The sequence below is a fragment of the Hyla sarda genome, chromosome 6 (assembly GCF_029499605.1).
Source record: "Hyla sarda isolate aHylSar1 chromosome 6, aHylSar1.hap1, whole genome shotgun sequence".
In the NCBI taxonomy this organism is placed as follows: Eukaryota; Metazoa; Chordata; class Amphibia; order Anura; family Hylidae; genus Hyla; species Hyla sarda.
Genome location: NC_079194.1, coordinates 200,749,400 through 200,768,072, shown reverse-complemented (window position 1 = coordinate 200,768,072; position 18,673 = coordinate 200,749,400). Strand labels below are relative to the sequence as shown.

Genomic DNA, 18,673 nt, shown 5'->3' with positions numbered 1-18,673 from the left:
CCTGTGGGGTGTGAAGACTCACTGTACCCCTTGTTATGTTCCTTGAGGGATGTAGTTTCCGAAATAGTATGCCATGTGTTTTTTTTTTTGCTGTCCTGGCACCATAGGGGCTTCCTAAATGTGACATGCCCCCCGAGCAAAATTTGCTCTCAAAAAGCCAAATATGACTCCTTCTCTTCTGAGCATTGTAGTTTGCCCGTAGTGCACTTCAGGTCAACTTATGGGGTACCTCCATACTCAGAAGAGATGGGGTTACAAATTTTGGGGGTATTTTCTGCTATTAACCCTTGCAAAAATGTGAAATTTGGTGGGAAACACACATTTTAGTGAAAAAATTATATATATTTTTTACATATGCAAAACTTGTGAAACCCCTGTGGGGTATTAAGGCTCATTTTATTCCTTGTTATTTTCCTCAAGGGGTCTAGTTTCCAAAATGGTATGCCATGTGTTTTTTTTTTTGTTGTTCTGGCACCATAGGGGCTTCCTAAATGCGACATGCCCCCCCGAGCAAAATTTGCTCTCAAAAAGCCAAATATGACTCCTTCTCTTCTGAGCATTGTAGCTCGCCCGTAGTGCACTTCAGGTCAACTTATGGGGTACCTCCATACTCAGAAGAGATGGGGTTACAAATTTTGGGGGTATTTTCTGCTATTAACCCTTGCAAAAATGTGAAATTTGGTGGGAAACACACATTTTAGTGAAAAAATTATATATATTTTTTTACATATGCAAAAGTTGTGAAACCCCTGTGGGGTATTAAGGCTCACTTTATTCCTTGTTACGTTCCTCAAGGGGTCTAGTTTCCAAAATGGTATGCCATGTGTTTTTTTTTTTGCTGTTCTGGCACCATAGGGGCTTCCTAAATGCAACATGCCCCCCAAAAACCATTTCAGAAAAACGTACTCTCCAAAATCCCCTTGTCGCTCCTTCCCTTCTGAGCCCTCTACTGCGCCCGCCGAACAATTTACATAGACATATGAGGTATGTGCTTACTCGAGAGAAATTGGGCTACAAATATAAGTATACATTTCTCCTTTTACCCCTTGTAAAAATTCAAAAATTGGGTCTACAAGAACATGCAAGTGTAAAAAATGAAGATTGTGAATTTTCTCCTTCACTTTGCTGCTATTCCTGTGAAACACCTAAAGGGTTAACACACTTACTGAATGTCATTTTGAATACTTTGGGGGTGTAGTTTTTATAATGAGGTCATTTATGGGGTATTTCTAATATGAAGACCCTTCAAATCCACTTCAAACCTGAACTGGTCCCTGAAAAATAGTGAGTTTGAAAATTTTGTGAAAAATTTAAAAATTGCTGCTGAACTTTGAAGCCCTCTGGTGTCTTCCAAAAGTAAAAACTCGTCAATTTTATGATGCAAACATAAAGTAGACATATTGGAAATGTGAAAAAAATTTTTTTTTTGGGAATATCCATTTTCCTTACAAGCAGAGAGCTTCAAAGTTAGAAAAAAGCTAAATTTTCTATTTTTTCATCAAATTTTGGGATTTTTCACCAAGAAAGGATGCAAATTACCACAAAAATTTACCACCATGTTAAAGTAGAATATGTCACGAAAAAACAATCTCAGAATCAGAATGATAAGTAAAAGCATTCCAGAGTTATTAATGTTTAAAGTGACAGTGGTCAGATGTGCAAAAAACGCTCTGGTCCTAAGGTGTAAAATGGCCTGGTCCTTAAGGGGTTAAGAAGCATCCTAAAGCACAGTTACAAGCAATACAAGGTGCTAAACCATTATTTATATGCAAAATGGTTTCTCTTTGGTAATTTTATTAACTTATTTCTTGTGTATGTGCATCATATTGGTCCCACATTAATGCTTTAGGGTAATAAAAAGCATGCAGTGAACATGTAAAAAAGTAGGTTTTTCTTCTGTAATTGCACCATATAGTTTCACATGGCTGCATTAGAGTTGCTGCATTAGGCTAGAATTCCACTGAGGTGGGCAATACAGTTCCCCCACATTAGATGGGCAATACAGTTCCCCCACATTAGATGGGCAATACAGTTCCCCCACATTAGGTGTGCAGTACAGTCCCCCCACATTAGGTGTGCAGTACAGTCCCCCCACATTAGATGGACAATACAGTTCCCCCACATTAGGTGTGCAGTACAGTTCCCCCACATTAGGTGTGCAGTACAGTTCCCCCACATTAGGTGTGCAGTACAGTTCCCCCACATTAGGTGCAGTACAATTCCCCCCCCCCCCGTAAGGTGCAGTACAGTTCCCCCACATTAGGTGCAGTACAGTTCCCCCACATTAGGTGCAGTACAGTTCCCCCACATTAGGTGCAGTACAGTTCCCCCACATTAGGTGCAGTGCAGTTCCCCCACATTAGGTGCATTGCAGTTCCCCCACATTAGGTGCAGTGCAGTTCCCCCACATTAGGTGCAGTGCAGTTCCCCCACATTAGGTGCAGTGCAGTTCCCCCACATTAGGTGCAGTGCAGTTCCCCCACATTAGGTGCAGTGCAGTTCCCCCACATTAGGTGCAGTACAGTTCCCCCACATTAGGTGCAGTGCAGTTCCCCCACATTAGGTCGGCAGTATAGTTCCCCCACATTAGGTCGGCAGTATAGTTCCCCCACATTAGGTCGGCAGTATAGTTCCCCCACATTAGGTCGGCAGTATAGTTCCCCCACATTAGGTCGGCAGTATAGTTCCCCCACATTAGGTTGGCAGTATAGTTCCCCCACATTAAGTGCAGTATAGTTCCCCCACATTAGGTGCAGTATAGCTCCACCACAGACATACAGCCTTCAGCCATATACAGTGTATGGCTGGAGGCTGTATGTCTGTGTACTGCCCCACTTCAGTGTTCCGACCACCGCTCCTCCGGTGGGACTGGAGTAGCGGTGGTCGGAACAACGAAGATGACGTTCAACCTACCATGCGCGAGTCGTCCTCCTCGATGCACCGCTCCTCCGTTCATAAGGGCACATGCATGGGACGTAAGTGACGTCCCTGCATGTGCTACCTCCCGGTGGCCCCTGTGTTTTTAAAGTTAGGGGGGGGGCGTGCCGCAGAAATGTAACAGGGAAATCCTTGTGTCCTAAAAAGATCTTTCGGGACACAGGGATGTCCCGAATGTGACGGGGGCGATTAGGGTGTGCCTGGGAGGACACTGCCAGAAGGGTCTGTTTACATTCTATAAAACGGACAATGTGAACAGAGCCTCAGGCTTACCAGCCTGGCTCCCATCTGTGGCTCCGCCTCTAATGACATCATCACTAGGGGCGGAGCTACACGGACTGGGAGGGAGGTAAGGGGAGTTCTTCATCTTCATCTTCTGTATACACTATATACAGCTATCTTTAGATAGCTGTATATATTGTATACCACCCAAAAGGGTCAACCTACACTGTCCAGCAGTGTAAGTTAACTCTTTCCTTGCCGGGCTGGCCAATAGTGCACAGCTCAGCAAGGGGTTAATTGAGCCAGCAATGTGTATACTGTATACACATTGCAGGCTCACTGTAAGTTCTTGCTGGGCAGTAGATATACGACGTATGTCTACTGCTCAGCATCAGCTGTTCTCCCGGCTCTGTAGCTATAAGCATAGCTGAGTCCCGAAATTAACATCAGGAGGATCGCAGCGGGTGTCAGGAGTGACACCTGCTGTGATCTGTCCATTACTGAAGGTTCTTCTGCTCCCCACATGGAGCACACTCAGCCCAAAATAGCTTAAAATCATCAAAAGGTATAAAAAAAATGCCAAACTTAAAAACGCCAAGTGGATCTAGCATTTTGCAGTTTACAATTAACTTGCAGCTAACATCTGAACACACTGTTTTTTTGCAGAAAAAACGCTGCGTGGCAAAATGGGCGTTTTTGTGTGAAAATCCTCAGTGGAATTCTAGCCTTAGAGATATAGAGAGGCCTGCATTTGATTTGAAAGCTTTGCCAATGAAAAAATGTCTGTGCAGATCTCATGACAGGGGGGGGGGGGGGGGGGGGGCGGGGAGAGAGGAGCTCCAGGGGAAACCCCCCCCCCAGCATGTGAATGGAATTCAGAAGACTGAGAGGCTCAGCGCAAGAATACATAGATCAAAAGGTATTTTACATATTAACACATGCATATTATTATGCATACAGGTCTTAGGGCACATTACTACACTCATTTAAGCATTTTTTTTTTAAATGTTCCTACTAATGTCAGTAACGCTTTAAAAATTAGCCAGCAGAGTTCCTGACCTATATAGAAATAAAAAAAAATGGAGTTCAAGGAAAGACACTCACTTACTACCTAATGCTCAGTTTTTTATGTATATCTCTTTTAGATAAATGCAAAAGAAAATCAGTGTGCTGAACGACTGCTTACAGGCCGGCTGGGGCGAGCAGTCTAACCACTGCGATGACAGGTACCCTGAAAGTAGTCTGTGATGGGTATGGAAAGTATAATTTATGGCTAAGCTCTGCATTTAAATACATTGGCCAAGTCAGAGTGGCTTGTTGGAACACATACTAGAACCCAGTACCCAGGATATATTAAACACCGAACACAAAGTTATGGTTACCTGAAATTTTTGATGTGATCCTCCACTTGGTTAAGCCCCACACAGTAAGATAGAGCCATATTATAGGACCCTGCCTGTACAGAGGAACCCCAGTTTGCCTCTATATAGAAATAAAAGCAAAATAATTCCAATAAGTTATGTGCTTCCTTTCTTTCGGGATTATTGTACAATATTACTGCTTCAACTTCATAATATTTTTTCTTGCAGCCACTTGGTTTACAGCTGATCGGTGGTTTACAGCGGACTGCAGCAGCTCTAGGTGAGTGGCATAGCCGTTCAGGCTGCTCGCAGATGGGCACTTGGGATAACAAATCGTTAAGGGGAGGCTGCTCACTATGCAGGTACATGTAGATATTTTGCATTTTGTCTATATTCTAGTAGCCTGAGACTACTCAGAAGTAACATAACCAGGCTAGGTTCACATCTGCATGGGAGCTCTGTTCAGGGGGGCTCTGCATGGGACCTGACTAGACAAAAAAAAAAAAACTTCAAGTAGTAAATTTATTGTCTGGTTAAATCCTGCTAAATAAATTAACAAAATCTGTGACGGAGGCCCTGAACAAAACCTCCGATACAAATGTGAACCTAGCCTCACACAGTGTAGTAAGATCTTGCTTCCAGGAGGTGAGGATAATTGTGGCGCTGAACAGACCAGACAGAGGATGACGTTCAACAGTTTGATTTCCCAAGATGCAACGCGTGTTGCAGCATGTCAGGCTGCTTCATCTCATCAGGCATGACAGGTGGTGGACAATAGTCCTTTACATACCCCAGAATTCATCACACAGAACAGTTCATACACAGTTCTCTATTTACACAAGAAGCTTAAAATAATATAAATGTAACATTAAGAAGAAAAACTTACCAGGTTTCTTGTACAGGACATATGCCAACAGAAAGATGACAATGCCAATAGCAATAAGAGCAGACTCCCAGGCCAGGAGGAACATGATGACGACAGATATTACTGCTCCAAACAGTGATGCCCATTTACTGTAATACTTAAATGAAGGTCTCCAGCCTGCCAGGGAAATTATTTATAGTATTACTATGCTATCATTATATAGCATGTTATATTGTGTTACAGGGAGTCCAAAAAGTCCTGTGTAGAAAAATGTGTCCCCTGTCCAAAGGATTTATCCCCTATCCAAGTAAAGGGGACAAGTGTCTGATTACGTGGTCTGACTGCTGGGATCCTCGGAGATCTCCTGCATGGCGCTTCAGCTCTCCTCTTGCATGGAGCTGGGGTCGACACTCCCCCTCCATGCATCTCTATTGGAGAGCTGGAGATCCACAAGTACAGTGCATTTGTGTATCTCCGGCTCTCCCATAGAGATGTATGGAGGGGGTGCGTCAACCCGGAGAGGAGAGCCAGAGAGCCTTGCAGGAGATCGTGGGGGGTCCCAGCAGTAGAAACTCCCCCCGCAATTAGACACTTATCCCCCATTCTTTGGGCAGGGGATTCATTTTTTTTCTAAACCGGAGTACCCCTTTACATACGGACATATTTTGCCACATAAATGGCTTGGAAAGAAGTCCCATGCGCTTAACTTTACATCTTTACATCCGTAGCATTTACGTGGGAAATAGATGTTAAATTGCTGTTTTTGCCCTTTTTTTTGCCTCAAAACACGTTGTGAACATAGCCCTAAAGGGGTATTCTGACAAATCAAATTATCCCTATCCACAGGATAGGGGATTATGGGGGTGGGTCCAACTGCTGGGCCCCTACAATCTGTCAGACCACCCGCGATCTCACACTTCACCCGTATCCTGTGTATAAGGGATAAGTAAATTTAAGGACATCCTTCAAATGTGTATAACATGCAAAGAGAAAAGATGCTCACGGCACTCAATGCGCTGACATCATATTGCTTCTTTATTCAGACAAAGGGGTTCACAGACATCGGGAGTGGAGACAGAAAGGACAGGTCAACGACCATTCCGCCGCAGTCGCGGCTTCAAATGTGTATGTTTCTACCTTAGGCAAGTCATATAAAATGTTAACACTCACCTGGTGAATTAGTTATAGATGCATGAAAACAACTAAAATTTATCAAAGCATATGAACAAAGGAAGAAATTGGAGATGATGGGAGCAATAGTGTTCAGTTCACCTGCAGAAAAAAGAAGCACATAGTTACCGTATATACTAGAGTATAAGCCGACCCGAATATAAGCCGAGGCCCCTAATTTCACCCCAAAAACCCAGGAAAAGTTATGGACTCGACTATAAGCCTAGGGTGGGAAATACATCATCCCCCCCGTGTCATCATCAACCCCCCGTGTCATCATCAACCCCCCCGTCATCATCATCACCGCCGCCTGTCAATCCCTTCTCAGTGGTCTTCAACCTGCGGACCTCCAGATGTTGCAAAACTACAACTCCCAGCATGCATTTTTTTTTTTGTTCACTCGAGTATAAGCCGAGGGGGGAGTTTTCAGCACGAAAAATCCTGCTGAAAAACTAGGCTTATACTCGAGTATATAATAATACGATCAGCATATTACAGAAGAACATAATAAGCATACATTTAATTCAACAGTAAAGCATCTGGTATGCTGAGAGGAATATGGACCAAGTTATAATATTAACTGTAGTAGCAGTCTAACTCTTTTTTGCCATTATAAGTGCCACAATGATGTGATCTACACAAAGTGTGTGCCATTACAAAGCTGTCAAGTAAATAGGCAAGTGAGAAGCTCTAGAGGAAGAGATGTTTTTAGTAGCTGCTCTCTATCTGTAATTGATGAGAATTGTGCTATTTATGACTCTTTACCAACATGATGCAAATGATATTGGGATCCATACATTTTTTCAAATCTCAATATTTGTGAGATATTATAATAGTTCACCAGGGTGCATCCATCTGTTTGTGCCAAAATAATTACTACACCAGTTATATTGACATCAAATACTATAGTTTATCAATTTTTCGACTGCACAAGAGAGTTTGCGATGCTTTACACTGGCACCCAAGAATAAAAGCAAAGCCTCAGTTATCCCAAGATGCTGCACTTATTGTAACACAATATAATGGAACAATTTAATGTGGTCACTTACCTATCAGAATAAATGCGCTTGCAATGAGAAAGGTTAAGAGATATCCCCGAATTGGCTCATTGTTCTTCCCATATCCTTTCCCAAAAAAGCCAATCAAAGGGTACAGACGGTCTTTACAAAGACACTGCATGAATGTGAGAAACAAAAGCATTATAACTTGACAATAATGCAAAATTAGATTTTAGTGACATTGTTACAGTTACATTCTGTTCATGCTGGTGAAATCTGCAGACCAATCTCAGTACCACTGTAGACTTCATTTATATTGATTAAATCTGCAGCATAAAATCCACAGTGGGAAATCTGCATAGAATTTAAATGGACACTGTCAGATTCAAAAGTGTTTTATATGTTATACATCTTTGCAAAACATTAACCTTTCTAATCTACTTCATAGGAAAATGTTATTTACTTTTTACTGAAATCATGGCTTATAAAATCATGGCTTTGTCCAAGTTAAAGAAGAGGCATGGACAAAACCCAGTAAGTGAGGGTGGGCTAGCAATCCTCTATGCTCTCTCCTGTCTGATAGTACTCCTCTGTGCTCTCTCCTGTCTGACGGCACTCCTCCGTGCTCTCTCCTGTCTGACGGCACTCCTCTGTGCTCTCCTGTCTGATAGCACTCCTCTGTGCTCTCCTGTCTGATAGTACTCCTCTGTGCTCTCCTGTCTGATAGTACTCCTCTGTGCTCTCCTGTCTGATAGGACTCCTCTGTGCTCTCTCCTGTCTGATAGGACTCCTCTGTGCTCTCTCCTGTCTGATAGGACTCCTCTGTGATCTCTCCTGTCTGATAGGACTCCTCTGTGATCTCTCCTGTCTGATAGCACTCCTCTGTGCTCTCTCCTGTTTGATAGTACTCCTCTGTGCTCTCTCCTGTCTGATAGGACTCCTCTGTGCTCTCTCCTGTCTGATAGGACTCCTCTGTGCTCTCTCCTGTCTGATAGGACTCCTCTGTGCTCTCTCCTGTCTGATAGCACTCCTCTGTGCTCTCTCCTCTCTGATAGGACTCCTCTGTGCTCTCTCCTGTCTGATAGCAATCCTCGGTGCTCTCTCCTGTCTGATAGCAATCCTCTGTGCTTTCTCCTGTCTGATAGGACTTCTCTGTGCTCTCTCCTGTCTGATAGCACTCCTCTGTGCTCTCTCCTGTCTGATAGCAATCCTCTGTGCTTTCTCCTGTCTGATAGGACTCCTCTGTGCTCTCTCCTGTCTGATAGGACTCCTCTGTGCTCTCTGCTGTCTGATGGCACTCCTCTGTGCTCTCTCCTGCCCTATCAGACAGCACAAAGGAGTGCTAGCCCACTCTCACTTACTGGACTTTGTCCATGCCTGCGATTCAGCTTGGACAAAGCCATGATTTTATAAACAGTGCCTATTTAAGTTAACGTGAACATACCCATAGACTATGTTGACACTTGCATGTACAAGGTACCGTACACTGTGAGAAAGGGCCCATTCGCCTACTATTTTCCGAGCAGAATTCTGCTCCAGAAAGTATGGTGCAAAAGCCGCTCATAGCTTTTAATGGGATTCTATTGCACCATCCACACTATAGAATTTTTTTACGGATGGCATAAACATGTTCATTCTTTCTTAAGAATGCACTTGGAAATGTATTGCAGTCTATAGAGATGGTCCATTTCCAAGCAGTCCTAGCGCCGGTTTGTTCTGCCATATGGAGTCTCTCCCCGGAATATCTATGGGTAAAGATTCCATACTGTTTATAAGCCCTAAACATTTATTTTTTGAATCAGATATATTTTTATTGAACTTATTTATTTATGTTTAAATAATACAGAGTACAAATCTATAAATGGAGGGGTGTTTTAGCAAGGCCAAGAATAAAGGGGAACATTTATCAAAGTCTGTGTAGTTGCACAGTTGTTATACACAGGTTTTGATGGTGTGCTTGGAGTGTAAAAGTACCAAATTTATAAAATGATGCAGGGCATGTGATAAATATGAGGCTAGTACACATTTTTTGTGAAATTTCACTTTAGAAGACCACTTTGTATGATTCCCTTCTCTGCGACTTTTTTCACCCATGCAACTTTTGTGTGACTTTTTAAAACCTTTTAAAATGTTTAAAACATTTTTTTAAAGAAGTCGCACATCATAAATCTTTGACATCTGCAAAGTGAAAATGCAAAAGTGTGTACCTAAGCCAGTTTAGTCAAAATCACTTGAGCAAGAAGTTGCACAGTTTTTGCGCAAGTGCAACAAATGTACACAGAAAAGCCATGTACAAGCCTTGAAATGTCCCCCATAGACTGAAAGAACAAGAAAAGTATACTTCCTAGTTCTTCTATTGGTTCATGCCCACTGATGGATTGTTAAAAACTTTAGTAACGCTGCCATATCTTTAGAAATAACTCTCCAAAAGTCTGACAAATTTACTTTAACTAAACTAAAACTGTGTACTTACACCTTATTATAACTGACAAAGTATGTGTCAAATGATTGCCTGATATTTTGGACTTGTCAGCTACAAATTAAAAAGAGTTAGAGAGGTAGAACATTTTTCTTTTATGTGGTGGGTGCTAAGGATCATTAAAGATGTTATATAGGGTTGATATTTTCCGATTTGTACTTTTTTTGCCTCCCCAGTCATGGACCATTGGTTACACCTAAACAATATGTATGTACCTTTGTAAAGAATATTCCATAATAATAGGAAATATCTGTATAAGTCTATTTAAGTCTGCTCCTGGTGGTTAAATCAGGATGCCAGTAATGTATTGTTTGTAATAACATGTAAAATGTCATATTTAGTACATAGAGTTAACCAGGAGTCAAGTCCTGGGGGAAAAGTGTGGGAACTCACTTAAGATTTACATCCAAGGATTGATCCTGCAGGACTCCTGCTAATTGGAATAGTGTTCCTGTTGTGGAAAAAGTCCAGAAACTCCATTCCTATGCTTTCCTGCAGGACTTGAGCCCTGATGTAACTGCTTCTCATTTTATACTGATTGTATAGTTTTGTCCAATGTATTGATGGTATAAAGATGTGCTTGTATGATTGGTGGTTAGATGTGACATATGACCTCTGGATGCCCAGTAGGGAGGAACTGCAGTCATTTTAATAAGTCTATGTAAAAACTGACGGGGGCAACACTCTGGCCTGTCGAAATACAGGAAGTGAGGGCAGGCTTTAGAAGGCTGTGTGCGCGCTCCCGGCCTTTCACTCAGCACAAGGAGAAACAGGGGGAGGCATTTATTCGCGCGTCGCGCTGCAGCTGCTCGTCCATCCATCACAGGTACTGCCTGGGGCTATAGCTCTATCCCAGTCAGAGTACACGACTGGCTGGGATTTGTGGTCTCATTATGCAATATGAAAGAGGAGCAGAGGATTATATATATTATCCTCTGCTCCTCTTTCATATAACATAATGAGACTACAAATCCCAGCCAGTCGTGCATTGCAGTCTATAAAATCCTCTGCTCCCCTTTCATATTGTGTGAGATATTGTGTGTAGGAGACTATAAATCCTAGCTAGTCATGCATTATGTAAGAGGAGCAGAGGATTATATATATTTATATATACAAATCCAAGGAAGGGACCAGCACTGGATGACCTCGAGTCCTGGGCACAGTATCCAGTAGCTTCCCACAGCTACATACCAAATAATTTTCCAACAAAAGATACAGCACCAGTGACAAAGTCCGGTATAATGCAGGTTTTGGTCTTTATTGTGTACAAGAACACACGTGCAACATTTCGGCTAAGAAGCCTTTATATATGTATAATGCAATGCACGACTAGGCTGGGATTTGTAGTCTCATTATGCAATATGAAAATATGAAAGAGGAGCAGAGGATAATATATATAATCTTCTGCTCCTCTTTCATATTGCATAAGATAATGTGTGTTGGGGACTACAAATCCCAGCCAGTCGTGCAGTGACTGACTAGGATAGCGGTGTATACATATAATATATATATGTAGATATGTATATGTGTATACATATAATATATATATATATATATATATATATATATATATATATATATATATATTATTCTCTGATCCCCTTTCATATTGCATAAGATATTGTGTGTAGGAGACTCTAAATCCCAGCTAGTCATGTAATATGTAAGAGGAGCAGAGGATGAGGAGATCCAGAGAGGAAAGGGTTACAGAGCAGCCTGCAGTGATTCAGACTCAGTGACACACAGTAAGGGAGGAAGTTCAGTCATGTAGAGTGAGGGCAAGAGGGACACTTTGAGAAGATGAGAATCCAGACTGCAACTGATGTAAGCTGATTTTATTAGAAATATAGGGGCTAAACACATAAAACTTAGATATACATGATCAAGGTGAGGTACTGAGTAACACAACAGTTTTTATTATTTGGGGGAGATGATAGGTACGCTATACATAAAGGTAAAGAAGGAGGGTATATTTAAAAGAAGTAAAACTTCCACTAGAGGGCATAGGGCAAAGGTTTAAAGGAGTACTCTAGTGATTTTTTTTTCCCTTTATCTTTCCTCTTTGCCTGGGCAGCAAACAGTAAAATAAACTTTAACGCACCATCCAACACTCCCTCGGTGCGCGGATATCGCTCTTTTGTCTTCTGGGCCCACTCTTCTTTCACTTCCTGGAGCCGACGTGTCACACCCCAGTCAGCTTATCACCGGCCGCAGTGATGTCCTGCCTTGGCTGGTCATACGATATGTGCACTTTAATGTAACGATCCTGGGCTCCGCCTTCTCTCTGCTGACTGGTCCTGTAACATGACACTGGCTTAGTATATCACAGGCCGAGGCAGGATATTGCTGCGGCTGGCGATAAGCTGAGCGTGATGCGGGCTACAGGATGTGTGAGAAAACCAGACCCAGAAGACAGAAGGTGGCGGAAGGGGAGTTATAGTTTATTTGACTTTTTGCAACCTTGGCACAGAGGAGAGATAAAAAAAATTCCACTGGAGTACTCCTTTAAAAGTAGTATCACAAAGTATTACTTTACTGAGAGAGTAGTGCATGCATGAAATAACCTTCCTGCAGAAGTGGTAGCTGAAAATACAGTGAAGGAGTTTAAACATGGATGGGTTAGGCATATGGCTACGTAAATTGAAATAGAGAAAAAAAAACAGACATGGTCGCACAACATGCACAATGATCTAAGGCTTCTCAGCAACATTCATTAAACTAACAGGTCTTTAGTGTACTTTATGATCATGAAGTGCAAGTCCACAAGCCACATCACGGCCACCTGTAAGTAGCGGGTCACTAACAACCCTACCATAAAATGGCGATGCACTGAGCGGCGAACACCTCTGCCGCAACACCAGAGCCGGCATTGGGGCTGCTCTGCCAGTGGGCCGTTCCCCCTGTGGGCACTGGTGTTGCAGCAGTGGTGGTCGCTGCTCTGTGCAGAACCATTTTATGCTAGGGATGTTAGGGACCCGCTACTTACAGGTGGCCGTGACGTGGCTAGCGGGCTTGCACTTCATGATCATAAAGTACACTAACGACCTGTTAGCCTTAGAAGCCTTAGATCATTGTGCATTTTGTAGATGTGCGACCATGTCTGTTTTTTTCTTTATTTGAATTAACATTAGGCATAAGTCTATTATTCTTATATGATACGGCTAAGGACTATTTATAGCATTCAGAATATTGGACAGACTAGATGGACCGAATGGTTCTTATCTGCCGACACATTCTATATTTCTAATATGCTACATGACATAGCTGTATCAGTATATCAGTAAGGCTAGGTTCACATCTGCATCAGAGCTCGGTTCAGAAGCTTTGTCACAGCCTCTGCCTCTGTCAGAACAAACTGAGCCAGACTGTATGCTACACTGTTTTTTTCTTTCCGCTCATATCCTGTTATTTTAATGGATTTCATTAACGAGCGCTCTGAACGGAGCTCTGGTGCAGATGTGAACCTAGCCTAAGCTAATAAAAGTTTTCTACATATATAGAAGTCTCATATTGATTGGAAACCATGCACACTAGTGTTGTTTTAAAAGCTACTGTATGTCAAATGTTAACTGCTTCATTACAATAACCTATAACAGTGGCATCCTAATAGCATAGGTGCTTTAGCATTTGAGTCACTATATAGAGATATATGATATCAATTGTACCTGAAATACTTTAGGGGCCGAGACAAGACAAGCTAAAGCTGATGACAGAGTGGCACCGAAAATCCCAGCAGTGACAAGAGGGGCAAATCCAGATACCATACTCATAGTCTGCAAAACACATAAATTACATAAGGAAATGTCTTACATTGCACACAGGAGGCTATACAGATGTATCAGTAACAATTATTTTCAATAGACTATTTTTCCATCTGTGATCCCCATGTGTAAGTATAAGGCATGGTAAAATTTGCTGTTGATGAACTAATGGGATGCTATTTGTCTAATGTGTATAAACTGAGATGAGATGTATATATTTATATATATAGAACTGCAATAGGGTCACCTGGTAATGATTTATCAGCCCTTGTTTACAGTTCTGTTTAAGTGCACAACTGGTGAAGTTCCATCCATATTCACATGCCAGCCCAACACAGTTTGTGCCTCCCTCCATAATAGTGTCATTCAGACTGCCAGAGGCATCTCGAACTACACAAGAGCCTGCAAGGGAACAAAAATAAGTTATCTGTGTAAATCTAACCAATGGAAACACAGTTTTAATAGAGGCTAAGAATATGAAAGCAAGAGGGTAGCTTTTTCTTGTTAAAGGGCGAATCTGGAGGAAAAAAAAGTAAAATCAACTGAAATAATACAGATTTGTTAATAACGTCTATTTAAAAATCTGAAGCCTTCAAGTATTTATCAGCTATTCTATACTCAAGAGGAAGTTGTGTAGTTCATTCCAGTTTGCTACAGTGCTCATTACTGCCACCTCTGTCCGTGTCAGAAACTTTCCAGAGAAGGAGCAAATCTCCATAGCAAACCTCTCCTGCTCCGGACAATCCCTAACATAAACAGAGGTGGTAACAAAGAAATTAGTAATGAATTTCGCATAGTGCGCATGCACAATTATATCTTTCACCTAAAAGAAGGGAGGGATCAGTGTCCAGTCTGGAAGGGCCAATATTCGCATAAAAAAAAAATATATTTATATATATCACTATATTCTAAATATTCACAAAATTGCGAAGTGCCGATATTCGGGGTAAAAATTTGCATTTCGAATATTTGCGCTCAACACTACTGATAATTAGTGGAAGGGTTAAGACTTTCAGTAATTTATTAATCTGTAGAATTTTCTGGCAGTTGAATTACATTTTTATTCCTTCGCAGTACCCCTTAAATATCGAAAAACAGCTCATTAATATAGGTAAGCATGTACTGGATACAGTGTTTTAGTGAAATTATTTATATTATGCTGCATTAAATTATTAGTATATTGGTGTTTATCTAATAGGCTCTATACCGATAGTGGCAGATATAACCAAATAAGAGACGGTCGTCCAGAAGATGGCCATGAGAGTGCCTTTAGGAATAGCCACAGCTGGGTCCTTGGAGAAAGAAAAATTAATATACTTATCAATGATATGACCAGCATGTCAAAATAAGATCACATATCAATCAAGACCTTAAAACAACACGTGCCTGTGTTTGTTTTGGATATGTCCAAAAAGTAATACCCAGTGTCATATTTTCCATCATTTTTTTATCTGCCATTTCCCTTAAATTTTATGCTAAGCTCCATTCACTTGGTGAGAAGTTGAAAAATATTTGTGAATTTTCTCAAGCCTGAAGACAGACGTACGAGCTTCATAAATTTTTCCTAAAATGTCCACACAAATGTGAATCCTTCAACAAAAAGGGGAACACCTGATCTGATACTTTTATGATATACATATATTAGGGCTGCATATAAATTTAAAAAAAATAGTTTTTCTCTGGATATTTGTGACCTATATTGAGACCTACTATATATATATATATATATATATATATATATATATATATATATATATATATATATATATATATATATATATATTGTACCTTAAGATCTCCAGAGATGTTAGCTCCAGCAAGAATCCCAGTGGCTGATGGAAAGAAAATGGAGAACATTCCAAAGAAGCTGCCGTCCGGTCCCCTCCAGTGAGGGACAAAATTTTCAGCAAAGATGTCCGCTGTGTAGAAAATATATTTGGAATTACAGTGAAACCCAACACCTTGATAACTGTACTCAACTTTTGTAGAGAGGATTGTACAATTGTTGAACGGATTGTAGGATATTTCCAATAATTACCTTTATAGCTGAAGAATCCTTTGGCTTTTTTTTCATCGGTGGCTGGAATCACTGTCCCAACCAAATAATTTACAAACGACACCATAATCACAATGAAGAAAATAACCTGAGCCTGAAGAACAGAGAAACTACATTGGAGGCACTCAGTTATGTACTGCACTATAAAATATAGATACATGCAAACAATTTAATAAGCCATATGCCCATGCCTTAATACCACACAGTAACTAAACATTTGCTGGATTCCTCACAGGCAGACGCTATTAGCAAATTGCCAAGTGGCCAGCAGAGATCTTCAAAAGGCCTCTGACTGCCATAACAGTCGATCGACACCCACACAGTGACATTGCGGGGATGCCATTTGGGCACCCCACAGGCGTCACTCCTATCACTGATACTCTTAAATGCAACAATTGAGGCATTTAAGGGGTTAATGGTCAACATCAGTGTGGTCATTGATGTTTGTGATTAATGGTGAGTTCAGGCTGCTGGTAGCAGCTGACAGTTGCCGGCTATAAAACTCCTGAGCATGCTTCATAGTATAGTAGCGACGTGTGCCATAAACGTATGCCTGGACCAGATCCAGCACCGTACATTTATGGTGCTCGATGTCAAGGAGTTTAACATATTTTAGAGAATCTATATTAAAAAAAAAATTTATTCTGAAATCTAGCTGTCACACTAAGTCTTTTGTAAGATTCCTGTTATATGGAGATCACTTCTCATTATTATTTTCATAGGAATTATTATCATAGGCATCATCATTATTATCATAGACAGGTGTCTGTGTGTGTCTTCTGTTCAGAGGTTCCTATGATTCATGTGGCTGCTGTACACCATTTCTCTAGATGCCGGTAACAGGCAAGATGGCTGCCATCATAATCACGTACAAAAGAATAAAATAAAAAACAACCAAAAAATAAAAACACAAAAAACAGAACATGTATCATCTGGTTTTCATTAAAAAAAAAAATTATATATACACTGCAATACACTTTGGTATCGTGAATACCAAATGATAAAATATCAGCTTTAAACCACCTAAAAGAGATGTGAATCTGTTTTCTGTTCTGTAGTCCTTACCTTAGCCTCCCACTCCATGCCTGCTAGTGAAATCCCTAATAGGAGAGTTACAGTAATGATGCCAATAATTCTTATGTCATTAGAAGAATCCACAATGGTTGCGCCATTTTCCTATAGTCGAGGAAATTATAGGTGTTATTTATGGTAGTGTAACTTAATCATCCATAAATCCGGAAGACACATTTTTTATTTCACCTGCATCAGATCACGAACTGTCTCTGCAAAACCAACAGTATGCATGGCGACTGCTACAGCATTGGCAAATGCAAATATGAGTCCAATGGATCCTCCCAGCTCAGGTCCCAGACTTCTAGATATAAGGAAATAGGTGCCACCTAAATTTTGAAGAAACAGCATGTGTTAAAGTTTGAAGAAACTAACCACTAACAGACTACTAAATACACACTTAAAGGGGTGTTCCAGGATTTAATTTTTATTTGACTATGCTACAGGGGCTGTAAAGTTAGTGTAGTTCATAATATAGTGTCTGTACCTGTGTGTGACGGTTTTCTCACAATTCTTCTGTGATTTCCACCCCAATATTATTTTTACCAGCATACAAAATGACTGTTGTTTCAGATTTTTCCCAGCTTGCAGTGCGGCCGAGATCTGACTCACTAGTCAGCTGATGACAGGGAGCCTGTCTGCTTCAATGGGTGGAGGGATCGCTTGGTGGGAGAGAAATCAATCTGCAACTAATGCAAAAGCTGTAGGCACCCTGATTGAAAACCACAGGTCTTTTAATGGATGCAGCTAATTTATATTTCAATTGGTGGGGTGGCGGATGTGTGGGAGGGAGGAAATGGAACTGTGGGATTTGTAGGCAAAAAAAGAAAAGTCAAACAGGAAATACCAGTTCACAAAAAGCTAGCCACAGTATTATGGTAATCTCACAAAATAGCCATTTAGCCGCAAGACAATCGCAGATCCTTCCTAAGCATGTCCATTACTGTCTGCCAGGTGCGTACTAAAATCTCCTTATGGTGGATAACCCCTTTAATAGCAGGGCAGAGGTGTAAGTTTCCATCAGTGATAAGGAGAAACCTGTTAATCATCAGTAAGATGGTGGGGGCAGAGGCATCTAATTTATTTTGATGACACTTCTCTAGCAGCGCTTGCATACTTAACAGTCCAAAACACTCTAAAACTACTATACAATTTGGAACAGGCAACTAAAAACAGCATGTCTGTCACTACGTTATGCTGCCCTCAGTAAGGGCAGCATAACTAAGCTGACAGGTTCCTTTTAAAGCGTACCCGTCAGGTCCAACAAAAAACATTTTTTTTAATATATCACTCAGTACCTAATCCTGACCATATACATCTAATTTTTATGTTATTACACTTTAAACCCCTTAAGGACCAGGGTTTTTTCTGTTTTTGCACTTTAGTATTTTCCTCCTTACCTTTAAAAAAATCATATTTCTTTAAATGTTGCACCTAAACATCCATTTGATGGCTTATTTTTGCGCCACCAATTCTACTTTGTAATGACATTTTACCCAAAAATCTATGGCGAATCGGAAAAAAAAATTATTGTGCGACAAAATTAAAGAAAAAATGCCATCTTGTAACTGTTGGGGGCTTCCGTTTCTACGCAGTACATTTTTAGTCACAAATGACACATTCTGTTTACGATTAAAATGATACCCTACTTATGTAGGTTTGATTTTGTCGTACTTCTGAAAAAAATCATAACTACCGTATATACTCGAGTATAAGCAGATTTTTTCAGCACGATTTTTCGTGCTGAAAACAC

General features: G+C 40.8%; 1 protein-coding gene across 1 annotated transcript in view; it reads right to left on the bottom strand.

Moving 5' to 3' along the window:
* SLC12A3 (solute carrier family 12 member 3) overlaps window positions 1-18,673 on the bottom strand; it is a 77,554-nt gene that overhangs the window by 41,358 nt on the left and 17,523 nt on the right. Inside the window, exons 6-16 of the mRNA XM_056526193.1 lie at window positions 17,110-17,249; window positions 16,915-17,025; window positions 15,832-15,943; window positions 15,582-15,712; window positions 15,001-15,085; window positions 14,041-14,195; window positions 13,698-13,805; window positions 7,605-7,728; window positions 6,556-6,657; window positions 5,407-5,562; window positions 4,542-4,641 (exon numbers count right to left, since the gene is read on the bottom strand). Coding sequence (XP_056382168.1) covers window positions 4,542-4,641; window positions 5,407-5,562; window positions 6,556-6,657; window positions 7,605-7,728; window positions 13,698-13,805; window positions 14,041-14,195; window positions 15,001-15,085; window positions 15,582-15,712; window positions 15,832-15,943; window positions 16,915-17,025; window positions 17,110-17,249 — 1,324 coding nt within the window. The remainder of the gene's footprint in view (window positions 1-4,541; window positions 4,642-5,406; window positions 5,563-6,555; window positions 6,658-7,604; window positions 7,729-13,697; window positions 13,806-14,040; window positions 14,196-15,000; window positions 15,086-15,581; window positions 15,713-15,831; window positions 15,944-16,914; window positions 17,026-17,109; window positions 17,250-18,673) is intronic.